Raw genomic sequence first — 12151 nt, 5'->3', positions numbered from 1 at the left:
CAATGAAGAGAGCACTGCCAAAAAATAACTGGGGATGTTAACACTCGGTAAAGTAAAGTTAAATAGTGCCTGTCAGATAAGATGGTCAAAAAAAGTGTAATTAAGTCTTTTTTTGCGTGGTTGATAACATCTTTCCAATGATTACTAAGTTTGTACCCATCATCACGGTTGAAATTATGTCTGTGTTTGTATATTTGTATGGCTTCGTGTACAAACCTTTGATGGTAGCCGGGAGGTTTGCAGAGAACCTTGGTCTCGGAAAAGACAATTTCATGAGAGCCCACCGAGTTGTAGCAATGATCGGCAACGGCAGAAGAATCAGTTCTGCCGTGTTTCAGATCTGACTTGTGCTCGCGGACACGATCAGAAACATGACGTTTCGTTTCTCCAATGTAGCAATCACCACAAATGCAACTCAATTTGTAGACTCCAGGATACTGTAAGTCAGGAACGACATCCTTCACAGATGGAATCAGATCACGGATTTTATGCACTGTACTGAATCGGACTTGGATCTTATGTTTGTTTAGAATTTTGGAGATCTTTTTGGTCACGCCTGCTATGTATGGTAACGTGATGGTTTTGGTCGGAGTTTCAAGTGGCTGTTTCTGTGTGGTGGGAGAGACAGCTTGGCGGATAGTACGGTCAGAGTATCCGTTCATCCTGAGGGCCCGATGTACATGTCTTAATTCACCGGTCAGGTGGTGTTTGTCAGAAATGCCATAGGCTCTGTGGTATAGCGTTTTGATGAGAGAATTCTTTTGAGATGGGTGGTGGTGGGAATCCGGTTTCAAGTAGGAATCTGTGTGGGTGGCTTTCCTGTAGACAGAATGTCCCAAGGATCCGTCAGGCCTCCTCTCAAACAGAATATCCAAGAATGGTAGTTTACCGTCTTTCTCCACTTCCATGGTGAATCTGATGGATGGGTGTCTAGAATTGATGTGGTCCAAGAAGTGGTTCAATGCTGGGAGGCCATGTGGCCAGATGACGAAAGTGTCATCCACATACCTCTTCCACAGGGAAGGACGCAGGGTAGTTGTCTGGATGGCGTCTGATTCAAACTTTTCCATGAACATGTTGGCTATAACTGGTGACAAAGGGGAGCCCATAGGGGTACCCTCATTCTGTTTGTAGAAGGTGCCATTCCAGGTAAAATAGGTGTTGGTGAGGCAATGCCTAACCAGCGCAGGTGCATCAGAATTCAATCCATGTTGGACTAAGTCCTCAATTATTGTTAGGGTGTCCGGTACTGGGACTTTGGTAAACAAAGATACTACATCAAAGCTGACGAGGATGTCATCAGGAGATAGTACCATGTCCTTAACCATAGAGACTAATTGGGTTGAGTTGAGTACTGCCGAAGAGGTCTTGCCTGTGAAAGGGAGCAGAGTATCTGATAGAAAACGGGCTAGTTTGTACGTAGGAGAGTTTATCGTCGACACAATGGGTCGTAGCGGGGTGCCTTCCTTATGGATTTTGGGAAGACCATAGAGTCTGGGAGGTCTTGCCGCCGATGGTTTTAGAGAGGGACGTTTGCTTGGTTCGATTAGGGAAGTCGAACTCGTGATGATACTGTTGGTTTTCGTCGTTAGGCTTTTAGTGGGATCGTTTTTAATTTTGGAGTAACTCCCATCATTAAGAAGGTCCAGGATTTTGTTGTTGTATGAATCTTTATCCATGATGTACAATGGTTGAAAGTCTACAATGATGTGGTCCAACATAAATATTCGCTGCTGTCACTGGAATGTGGAGTTTCCGTCACCGGCTATGGGTTGCCGATGAGGCCCGCGCTTGTTGGAGTGGGGAAATAGGTGGACTTGAGAACTCTGTAATTACATCTAACTCGAGCTGGTCACCAGGGGGGGTCACAGCACCACCGTGCAGAGAGCATCGGACGCTGACACGGCACGTGAACACTGGCACAGTGCACTCGCATTGACAGCAGCACTGAGATCGACACTGGCACTCTGCACTAAAACTCGACGTGAACAACGATGAATGCTGGCACCTGATACGAAGATTGACACTGAACACGCGTTAACACTACACACTGAAACTCGGCTTTCACGCTGGCACTTGGCATTGCCAACTTATGAATATTGTCAGACACGAAAATTAATGCTTGGCACGCACTCTCATGCAGTGTAATTACACGGCTGCTGCCTTGCTCTAATCTGTTCTACCGTCATGTTGTTTGTATTTTGATGTGTATGTTTGCTTTCTGTCAAGGGCAGGTGTGAGGAGGCAACACATTTGAGGTGGGGGGGGGGTAAGTGGTTGGTGCGAGTATCAGCGGGAGCCCATTGCGAGTAGCCAACGCAGTCCACGTGTGCCGTTGAGGGGGCCCATCGTAGTCGCGTCTGCAGGCTTGGAGTACAAGTGCACACCAGGGACCCATGGCCTGGAGGGATCCCGCTTGCTCCCCACCGCCACAGGTCAGGGACTCCCCCAGCATTGTGTAAGGGAGGAGGCACGGGTGGGTGGTGGTGACAGTGGTGTGAGGTGTATCCACAGCGATGCCTCCCTCCGAGTCTCCAGACTCGAACCCTGCATCGGAATGGCTTGTGGGAGGACCGGAGACTGCCCGGAGAAATGCCAGCACGCTGACAAGGCGATAAATCACGTGTCCGCGCAGATGGGTTCACGTTCAGGTTCTGTCTGGCGTCGCCCGGCGGGTTGAGAAGTTTCACAGACCTCGTGGCGGTAGGACGTGCGGACTAGTGGGACAGGCAGTGAGTGAGTGGGTCAAGCAGTGAGACAGGTTGGAGGTTTTAGAAACAGGCTACACACAGTGACGGGCTGGGGACAGGGTGGGAGACGGGGTGGGAGCCAGATTGCGAGTCGCTGTTCCTCCGCCAGGTCGCGCGCTGAGCTCTCTCTCTCTCTCGCGGGGGGTCCCCGCACTCCCACGCACCACCCCGCTTCGTCTCTCGCTACCCCCACGCCGCGCACCGCCATGGACGACGGGTGACGTCGCGCCGACAAAATGGCTTCGAGAGAGGGGATAGGATCTCAGATTGTGGGCGCGGGACGCCGAGAAGGCGGAGGAGGAGGAGCGGGTGGAGGAGGAGGAGGAGAGCGAGAAGGAGGAGGGCGGCGAGCGCGCGGCGCGGCCGCGAGGACTCCCGGCGTGCCCGCCAGCGTCTCCATCCCCGCGTCCCCGTGACAGCCGGGCGAGCCGAGAGAGCGCGTGGAGTGCGAGCGAGCGAGGGGAGAGCGAGTGCGGCAACACAGGGAGGAGGAGGAGGCACACTCCGTCGAGGGAATGCGCTCGTGAGTCGTCAGGGCGGAGCGGACTCGACGGCTCCGAGGGGCGGGTGCCGTCGCTGCCGCTGCGTCTGCCGCTGCTGTCGGGCTAGGAGGAGGTGTTTAGCGGGAGGGAGGAGGAGGAGGCTGGTGAGGAGGTGTCGGAGGCGCTGGAAGCTGCGGACTGTCGCTGGAATCCCCGCCGCTGTAGCGGCCCCGCAATGGCCGTGCAGAGGCGGCGGGCGTGGATGAGCGCGGCGCTCGGTCTGGTCTTGGGCTTCACGGCCGCCACATGGCTGGTGGTGCCGCGCTCCGTCTCCGGCAACGGCAGGAGGCGTCTCGGCAGCGGCTGCCGGGCGCACCTGGCCGGCGGAGACGCGGCCGGCTCGGCGTGGCGCCGCGGGAGCGCGGGAGGAGACGAAGGAAGAGGCGGCGGTGGCCGCGGTTGGGGAGGGCGGCTGGACCCCCTGGGTGCCCCGGTGCGCGCCGTGGCGACCCCGCAAAACTTCCTGTACGTGGGGGTCATGACGGCGCACAAGTACCTGGAGACGCGCGGCCGCGCCGCGTTCAGCACGTGGGTGCGCTCCGTGCCGGGCACCGTGGAGTTCTTCTCGAGCTGGGACTCGCGCACCGAGCTGCCGCTGCCGCTGATCACGCTGCCCGGCGTGGACGACGCGTACCCGCCGCAAAAGAAGTCCTTCCTCATGCTCAAGTACATGCACGACCACCACCTGGACCGCTACGAGTGGTTCATGCGCGCGGACGACGACGCGTACGTGCGCGGCGAACGCCTGGAGCAGTTCCTACGCGGCCTCAACAGCAGCGAGCCGCACTACCTGGGCCAGACGGGGCTGGGCACGGCCGAGGAGCTGGGCAAGTTGGCGCTCGAGCCCGGGGAGAACTTCTGCATGGGCGGCCCGGGAATGGTTTTCAGCCGCGAGGCGCTGCGGCGCGTGGGGCCGCACGTGGGCGAGTGCCTCCGCGAGTTGCACACGACGCACGAGGACGTGGAGATCGGCCGCTGCGTGCGCAGGTTCGCCGGCACGCAGTGCGTGTGGTCGTACGAGGTACGTGCGCGCGCGCGAGTGTGACACTGCCACGTGCGCGTGTGTGTGTGGTTGAGACATTGTCCATTCTCGTGTGTGATACTGACATGTGCATGAGACGCGATCAACTACTGTTGTGTGTGTGGCTAGGAGATGTTAACTCCCTCGTCTGGTATAAGGGGGCCGTGGGTTCGATCCCGACCCTGACGCCTGATGTATATTTGGAGTTTGCATGTTTCTCCCCCTCCACATTCAGAGACATGCGTCTAGAGTAGTTGGCTGCTATAAATGTCCACTTCGTTGAGCTATCGTTTGCGGCCAGGTCGCTTCTGAAAATGAGCTGTACAGCTCAGTGGGCCTTACCTGGTAAAATGATTTTTTTTTTTAATATATATCTTATAGTGTGTGACATTGCCACGTGAGTGTGTATGAGTGAGACACTGTTCATGTGTGTGACATACTGCCACGTGTATGTGTGTGATACAGCCGCGTGTAATACCAACGGTATGACGTATGGTGCTACTGGCATGTCTGTGTGCGTGCCATAGCTACGTGTGGCAACCACAGCCACGCGTAACATCACAGGCACCTACGCGTGTTCTCGCGTGTGTCACGACAATACCACGCGTTGCTATTCGGGTATGAAACCACCCCGCGTCCCATTCCCACCCACGTGTGTGCCACGACTCGCCTCGTATGTGCCACTGTCACCACGTGTGTGCCACGACTCGCCTCGTATGTGCCACTGTCACCACGTGTGTGGCGCCTGCAGTCACGCGCGTTGTGACAGCCCAAACGCGACACAAGCGACGGTTGTGACATTATTCGCGCGCGTGTCACCGTGCCGTAGTCGGGCGACAATTCCACGCGTTCCGCTCGCTCGCACGCGTGCCAGCTTGCGTTCACCTTAACACGTGGTAGCACGTGTGACACTACCCACTGACATCGCCACGCGTGACACCAGTATCTGTTGCGACCCGTTTCCCATGCGGGACAACCAAAGTTTGTGCCAATGCGTCACGCGTATCCAGAGCCAGGTGTGACAGCACCGCCACGTGGCGCCTGAAAAGCAGCTGAGTTGTTAGCGCGCTCGGTCAACAGCTCGAGGGCTGAATGCTTTTGGATCTGAATGAATGGAGGGGAGAAGTGGAGATTAATGAAATAATGAAATAACTAATCAGGCCAAGTTCTGTGAATCTGCTGGAGATAAGGCACGTCGAGTAATTGGATGGGAAGTGGATGAAATTGGAAAGGTGACACAATTACGGGTGTCTGGAGAGCTCATGAAGGCGGCCCTCTTAAGTCACAATCAACGGCGGCCGATCGCTTCTCCCCCTTTTGCGCCCGTTAACTGCACCCACCTGGGTCCCTCGACATTCAACGATGATTATAGCTTCCTTTTATGATTATTATTGTCGCCGCTGCTGCTGCTGCTGGAGGTGTTCCTTCTTATTAGCGTCATTCTTGAGACGGTAGCGCCCGTGGCGAAACATTTGCAGCGTGGGTCTCGCCGAGTGCCCGCTCAGTGCTTGATGAATGGAGGAGGAACGTCGCGATGAAAATTACAGAGCACATCTGGAGTCCAACGATAGAACACTGCCGTTCCTTGGGCCGTGATTGATGGCTTGTGTGTGCGGTGCGTGTTTTGGAAATTTACGGCCGATACGTTTGCCAAGAACCAATTTGCATTCTTCAACACTTCCCCCTCCCAATTTGGTCTCTCCTCTGAAGACCTACAGCTGCTTGTGGGTCACCCAATAACTCTGGGTCGGTGGAGAGTCCCACGCCACGCGGAAGCATCCTGAGTGACCAATTCAACCCACTCAGACACGCAGACGGCACGGAGCGCGGTGAACGCACAGCCTTTAGGACGGCAGGGTCTGGATTGGTGTGAATTATATTTTTGTTTGGGGAGGCGAGGGGGAGCTCACGTTTACTAGCAGGGCCTGGCCACCGCCAGCTGCCTCCTAGGCTCAAGTTGGCTCTGAAACTTGAGCCACTTTATTATTTTCGCAAAGGCCCTCGTTGAATGCAGTCCAAAAATATCGCCGCAATTACGACCGCGCCGCGGTTTAAGCTGCTAAGTCCCAAACTTCGAGCTGGACTCGAGACGATCCAAACCCCAACGCTCGCTAATTGGTCGCGTGGTTTACATAGTTTAGTGCAGCCTGTGTGTGTGTTCAGACCTGAGGATTTGAGAGTGAGAGTGGGCCCGCTCCGTCGTGAAATATAATACGTAAACATTTAGCAAATCCGTTATGCTGAGTAAATTTGTTTAAGAGCGCGATTCACGTGGTGCTCGCTGCTCGTAACAGGTTTCACACACACACAAGTGTGGCATGCACACAGATATACAATCACAGACAGACACAAAGACAAAGTTCACCCATATAGCGTTTAACAGACTGTTGGGCCAAGTGCTGTTAGTGAACACCTATTATGGTAAGCACGGCACACGAGGGGGTGGATTGCCAGTACAACGCTCGGATCCCTTTGTCTCCCCAGTGCTGATGGTTTACACACCACACCAGGTACTCATTTAAGGCTGAGTAGACCTAGGGAAGCCCAGAATCGGTTCACATATTCGTCACTGGTCTTGGCCGTGAGCGGGAATCGCAGTCGGGTTGCCGGGTTCGAAGCGCAGCGCTAACCACTGCGCCACCGCTCCCCGCACGCACACACACGCATCGCGACATACGTGCACAGTCTACGCAAACTGTTGGGGCAAAGTGTTGGTCGCGGTGGTGTGGGGGTGGTGTGGGGGTGGCGTGGTCAGCACCATGCTCTGGCCGCCTTTGTCTCTCTCCAGTGCTGACGTTTACTTGAAGGGCCCAGTGAAGTACTCGCAGTCGCACTCCACGCGCTGCATCGATTAGGGGCGAGACGCGTGGTGGGGGAGGGGAGGCGTTGGGCAAGGTGGCGGGGAGTGGGGGGGGGTCTATGGGAGGAGAGTTGAGGCGAAGGGGTGAAGAGGGAGGGGGGTGAGGGGGTACCCGTGGTGTTGTTAAGAGGCCCCACGCACAGGGGAGAGAGGGGGGGGGGTCAGAGCATCCGCCTGTCAGGCTCTAACCCGAGCTATAACTCAAAACCCAACCACAACTACCAACCGAGCCCCGGTCACAGCCACAACGCCAACCCCGAGCGTGACCACACCACCACGGGTCACCGTAATGGCATCTGCGGGGTCACGTGTACAGAGTTTCATTGCTGTACAGATTAGATTAAAATATCAAACGATTTTGTACAATACATGTCATCTCAATAATAATATTGTATGTAAAGGGGGTGGGAGGGCAGGAATGGTTGCGATTTCATTCACCGCTGATGCCAGCCGTGGTCGGGATTCGAACTCGTGATATACTGGGTTCGTAGCGCAGTGCGCTAACCACTGCGCCACCGCTCCGACTCCCAATTATTGTGTACATGTGACGTATATCAAGGCGTTGGTAATGTGACAGTCTGGCTGAGAACACGCACATTGTACAACTTCCTGCCACTCACTTGGCAGTGATGATGACGAAGAGTCACTGCAGAGTCACTGCGTCAAACCTCAGTGAGCCTGGAAATCACTCCCGAGTACAAATACACTCACCGCAACACACAAACACACAAACACAACGATCCTGCGTATAGCCTCAACAGACTGTTGGGGCAAGTGCTGTTAGCGAGCACCTGTGATGGCCGGCACGACACACGAATCGGTGCGTGGCCAGCCCCACGCCCGGCCGCCTTTGTCTCACCAGTAGCGATGTTTACACACCGCACCGGGTATTAATTTGAGGCTGAGTTGACCTAGGGGAGGCCGAGGACTGGTTCAGATAAAGTTCACTGGCGTTGGCCGTGAGCGGGAATCAAACTCGGGTCGCCGGATTCGTGGCGCAGCGCGCTAACCGCTACGCTACCGCTCCCGGCCACGCACAGAGACACACAGAGACACATTCCTTTACAGTAGCACTCGTGGTGAGTGTCAAGGTAACGGAATTACGGCACAGTAACATTGCATCTGAAGGTCACGAATTTTAACACACAGTATCGTTTGAGCTGCTATAATGTCCGACGGGTTTGTGTATTGCACAGTAGTCTGGTACCGTATTTATAGAGCCAATTGCCGAGTTGACATAGATCCACTCGGGTCCACTTGATATGGATGTGGAATTGAAAGCAGGTCCTAGGTCCGTGCGATGACCGCATGCCCCTGTAATTCCGTGACCGTGGAATTTGTCTCCGTTTCCGTCTGGTCAAAACAACCCCCACGACCTGCGCGGCGTGGTGAGGCCCTCAGCCAGCAGTGGATTGATAAAACAGCTGTTCGCGTGCATTGTTCCATGCGGCAGGCAGTGCGCGTATTGATAATGACGCGGGCGGTGAGGTATTTGAAGTTCCATTTATTCCATATGCTTTGCCCAAGCAGCTGTCCCACGAGGCTTGTCTGGAGCTGAGAGGGTGATGGGATTTGGGGTGGGTTCCTCCGCGCTTGTCTGGGACCGGGCTCTTTTATGTCTGAGTCTCTATGACAGATTGGGAAATCTCGGTCGGGCTACGCCAGTCACCTACCGGGGATTCGAGCTCATCGCCTTCCAAGCACGAGTCCCCAACCGGTGCACGAGCAGCAGCGTAGCCCAGCCAGCGGCGTAGCCCAGCCGGCATGCACGCGGTGTGGTGATGGTGACGAGGGTTCTTGTTGACCCAGGAAAGCCTCACCGAGTCTCGGGTGTTTTTCACAGAGACACGTGTTGGGAACGGTTTGGCGGATTTCTATTTTCGATGAGGTCGAGCCGGCACTAATTCACGCACCCATTCATTCGCTCGGCGGAGTGGTCACTCATTCACCCTCGTATTCATTAATCCGTTGCATTCAGTAACGTATGAATGCGTGTATTTATTCATCCACACGGTTGCATATGATTCTGTAATACAGGCATGCTCACGTGTAGTCGCATCGTGGATATGCACAACTCAATACCAACCAATACCCCGCAATTCGCCACTCAGTGATCGTGACGTCGCCACGGCGCCTGTGCCAGGCTAGGTGCACTTTGAGGCCACGTGAAGTGGCGAAGGCTCGCTGACAGAAGGTCTCGGGACAGACCCAGGTGCCATGGGTTGGCTGACTGAGATGACTGGCAGATGCACCAGATGTACCCGACCACTGTGCCAAGTTGCTGCATTTTAACCGCCCGGTGCTCTGCTCGTTGTTGTGAGCGTCGCATCCTTCACGAGCCGCAATAACTCATACAGTACACAAACACTCATACAAGTGACACAACATTCACACACAGCAAATGTAAACACAATCATGGGGTGGCACAAATAACACAGGGCCACACACAAACACAGAGACACACGGACACAGATACACAACAACAAACACACAGACACACGTACACAGACACACAACGACAAACACACACAGACACGTCGACAGCTCAACACACACCCACATATGCACGCACGCACGTGCACTCATGCGTGCTTCCGCGTACGGGTGCGACAATAGGGGGGGCGGTTGGTGTGGGGGATGGGAGGGGCTGCTTTATAAATATCCCGGCTCGGCTCTATCCAAAGTTCTTGGGATGCCGGGTGAGGAGGGAGGGGCTGTGAGGAGGAGGTGAGGGGGAGGGGTGAGCTCAACCCTGTAGCGTGTCCCATGCCCGTACACCTGGGGGGGGGGGGGTGTAAGGGGGACTTTACTTGGTCAATCCAAGGCCTTTCGGCGATTTTGGAGGGGAGATGGGGTCAGGGCGTCATGGGAGTGACTTAGTGGGGAGCTTAAGGGGTGTGGGGGATGTGGTTAATCCGTGCTTTAGGGGACTTAGGAAGTAACTTGAGGGTTTTAGGAGGACGTAGCAGTCAATTCGTATTTACGTCTCTTAGCGGCCCAGAGATGGCAGACATACGTTCCACATTCACCCGGCGTGGGCCAATCAATCCCGATGGCCTACACTGCTGACTTTCTATGTAGTGGCACATTAATTGGCAGGTGAGGTTGGTGGACCGCATTAAGATGGAACTACGACGTGCAGGAGTCCTGCACCTGGAAGCAAGTGAAGGCAGTGCAGCAAGTAGGTGCACGACAATCCGTTTGTGCAGCAAAATGTTGTTATTCCCACGAAAGCGTGGTGGGTTTCATTCTGGACACTCCGGTCTCATCACGCACGCAGATACCCGAAAACGAGACGACTGTATTACACTTTTTTTTATATTTGAGCAGGTCAGGCCCAATGAGCTGTGTAGCTCTTTTTCAGAAGCGACCTGGCCGCAAATGATAGCTCAGCTCAACGAAGTGGCTCACAATGTGGACATTTATAGCAGCCAAATACTCTCAATGCGTGTTTTTTCATGTGGAGGGAAAACCGAAGGACCCAGATAAAAAAAACCCCACGTGACCACAGGGAGAGAGACACGCGCACTCCAAATATACAGCAGGCATCAGGGTCAGGATCGAACCCACGACCTCCAGTATACCAGGCGAGGAAGTTAACACCTCGCCACTGTGGAACCCCAAAGCGACGAACTCGCGGTGCAACCTGAGCCATGTGGCTCAGGCGGCATGGCTAGCGGCTCCCAATTGGAAGGTGGATGAATTCAACTCCTGTTTGGGGGTTGACCCAGCCCATCAATCCCTCTGGGCTCAATACAATGAGCACCACTTTGTATGTATGTTGAACTTCTTTCACATCGTACGTAGCCAACCGTGATAATTGGAGGTGCAGGGGGAGAACAACAAGCAAAAGACTAAAAACTGTTCTAAAGAAATGGAAGTCAGCAGTGGTTGTCCGATGTATATACTTGCCTCCGTCATGGGAATGTGGAATTTTCACCACCGGCTCAAGGTTGTAAACAGGAGGTGGGCACCACTTCAATGATGCCGACTTAGAGCATGACATCATTGTTTGTATATTTGCAACAGGACCCTCCTGGGGAGCGAGTCTTGGGACTCGGTGGCCTTTGGAAAGAAATCGCTGCAAACGCTCACTGCCTGATGTGGATACTGCATTTTAATTTCCATCGCAGCTATTTTGTTGGGAGCTCGCTTCTCTCCACGGCACAGGCTTACACTTTATTACCGGATGCACCATTTATAAATTTAAACGCCCTTTTTCTCTCTCTCCATCGTGTCCCTACAACATAATCGTCACGCAATTACTCAGTTATTCATTACGTTTCACTTCTCCGCGAATGCCTGGCTGTACGAGGGGCCGGGCGAGCGTGAGCAGCGCGATGAGCTCCCCGACAGCTGCCCCGTGATGACGCCGTTTGTCTCGCTCGTGCCCGAGCCACCGCACGCTTTGTCCGCGTCCTGCACCCCGCGAGAGAAACAGGGAGACAGAGAGATCTCCCGCAGCGTTGGCACGCACCCACTCGAACCCCGCCACCGTGGAGTTCGGCGGAGTTTTGATTCGACGTCGCGATCAAATCCAACCTCATTAGGAGCGAGCCGTCTTGACTTTGCGTATCGGTTGCCCTGTCACGTGCCGCTCTTCCGAGCCCCTTGAGCCTAAAGCTAATACTCAGATACATCGATCGCCAATAATACATTTCTTACGTCCCATGCGATGTGATGGCTGTGAGTGATTCACAGGCGGGGCCACCGAGAGCCTCCTGGAGAAGCTGGGCTGAGGGGCCCGTGGGGGGGGGGGGGGCGCAGAACGCCGCGTGGGGCCCCGTCATTCATTAGCGACACTCACACACAGCTTTGTGCGAGGCGGCTTCGTGCAAATTGACCCCCGTCTTGGTCATCGGAGTCTCCATGCACTCACTTTGCAATGCTATTGATGCTTCAAGCCCCAGTTGCTAATGGGCCATATTGTTATTTTGTTGTTGTTATTGTGGTCGTCAGTGGTCTCATGATCATTGCG

The 12151-nt window shown here is 54.6% G+C and overlaps 1 protein-coding gene across 1 annotated transcript in view; it reads left to right on the top strand.

The window, feature by feature from the left end:
* Positions 1–2563: 2563 nt before the first annotated feature.
* The window catches only part of CHSY1 (chondroitin sulfate synthase 1), a 77006-nt gene continuing 67418 nt past the window's right edge, over positions 2564–12151 (top strand). The window contains exon 1 of the mRNA XM_078592608.1: positions 2564–4313. Within this exon, the coding sequence (XP_078448734.1) occupies positions 3468–4313 (846 nt within the window). The 5' untranslated portion in view covers positions 2564–3467. The remainder of the gene's footprint in view (positions 4314–12151) is intronic.

Source organism: Lampetra planeri, chromosome 3 (assembly GCF_965212315.1).
Source record: "Lampetra planeri chromosome 3, kcLamPlan1.2.h2, whole genome shotgun sequence".
Lineage (NCBI taxonomy): Eukaryota > Metazoa > Chordata > Hyperoartia > Petromyzontiformes > Petromyzontidae > Lampetra > Lampetra planeri.
The sequence above is the reverse complement of the archived record's forward strand: the minus strand, read 5'-3'. Positions and strand labels throughout refer to the sequence as shown.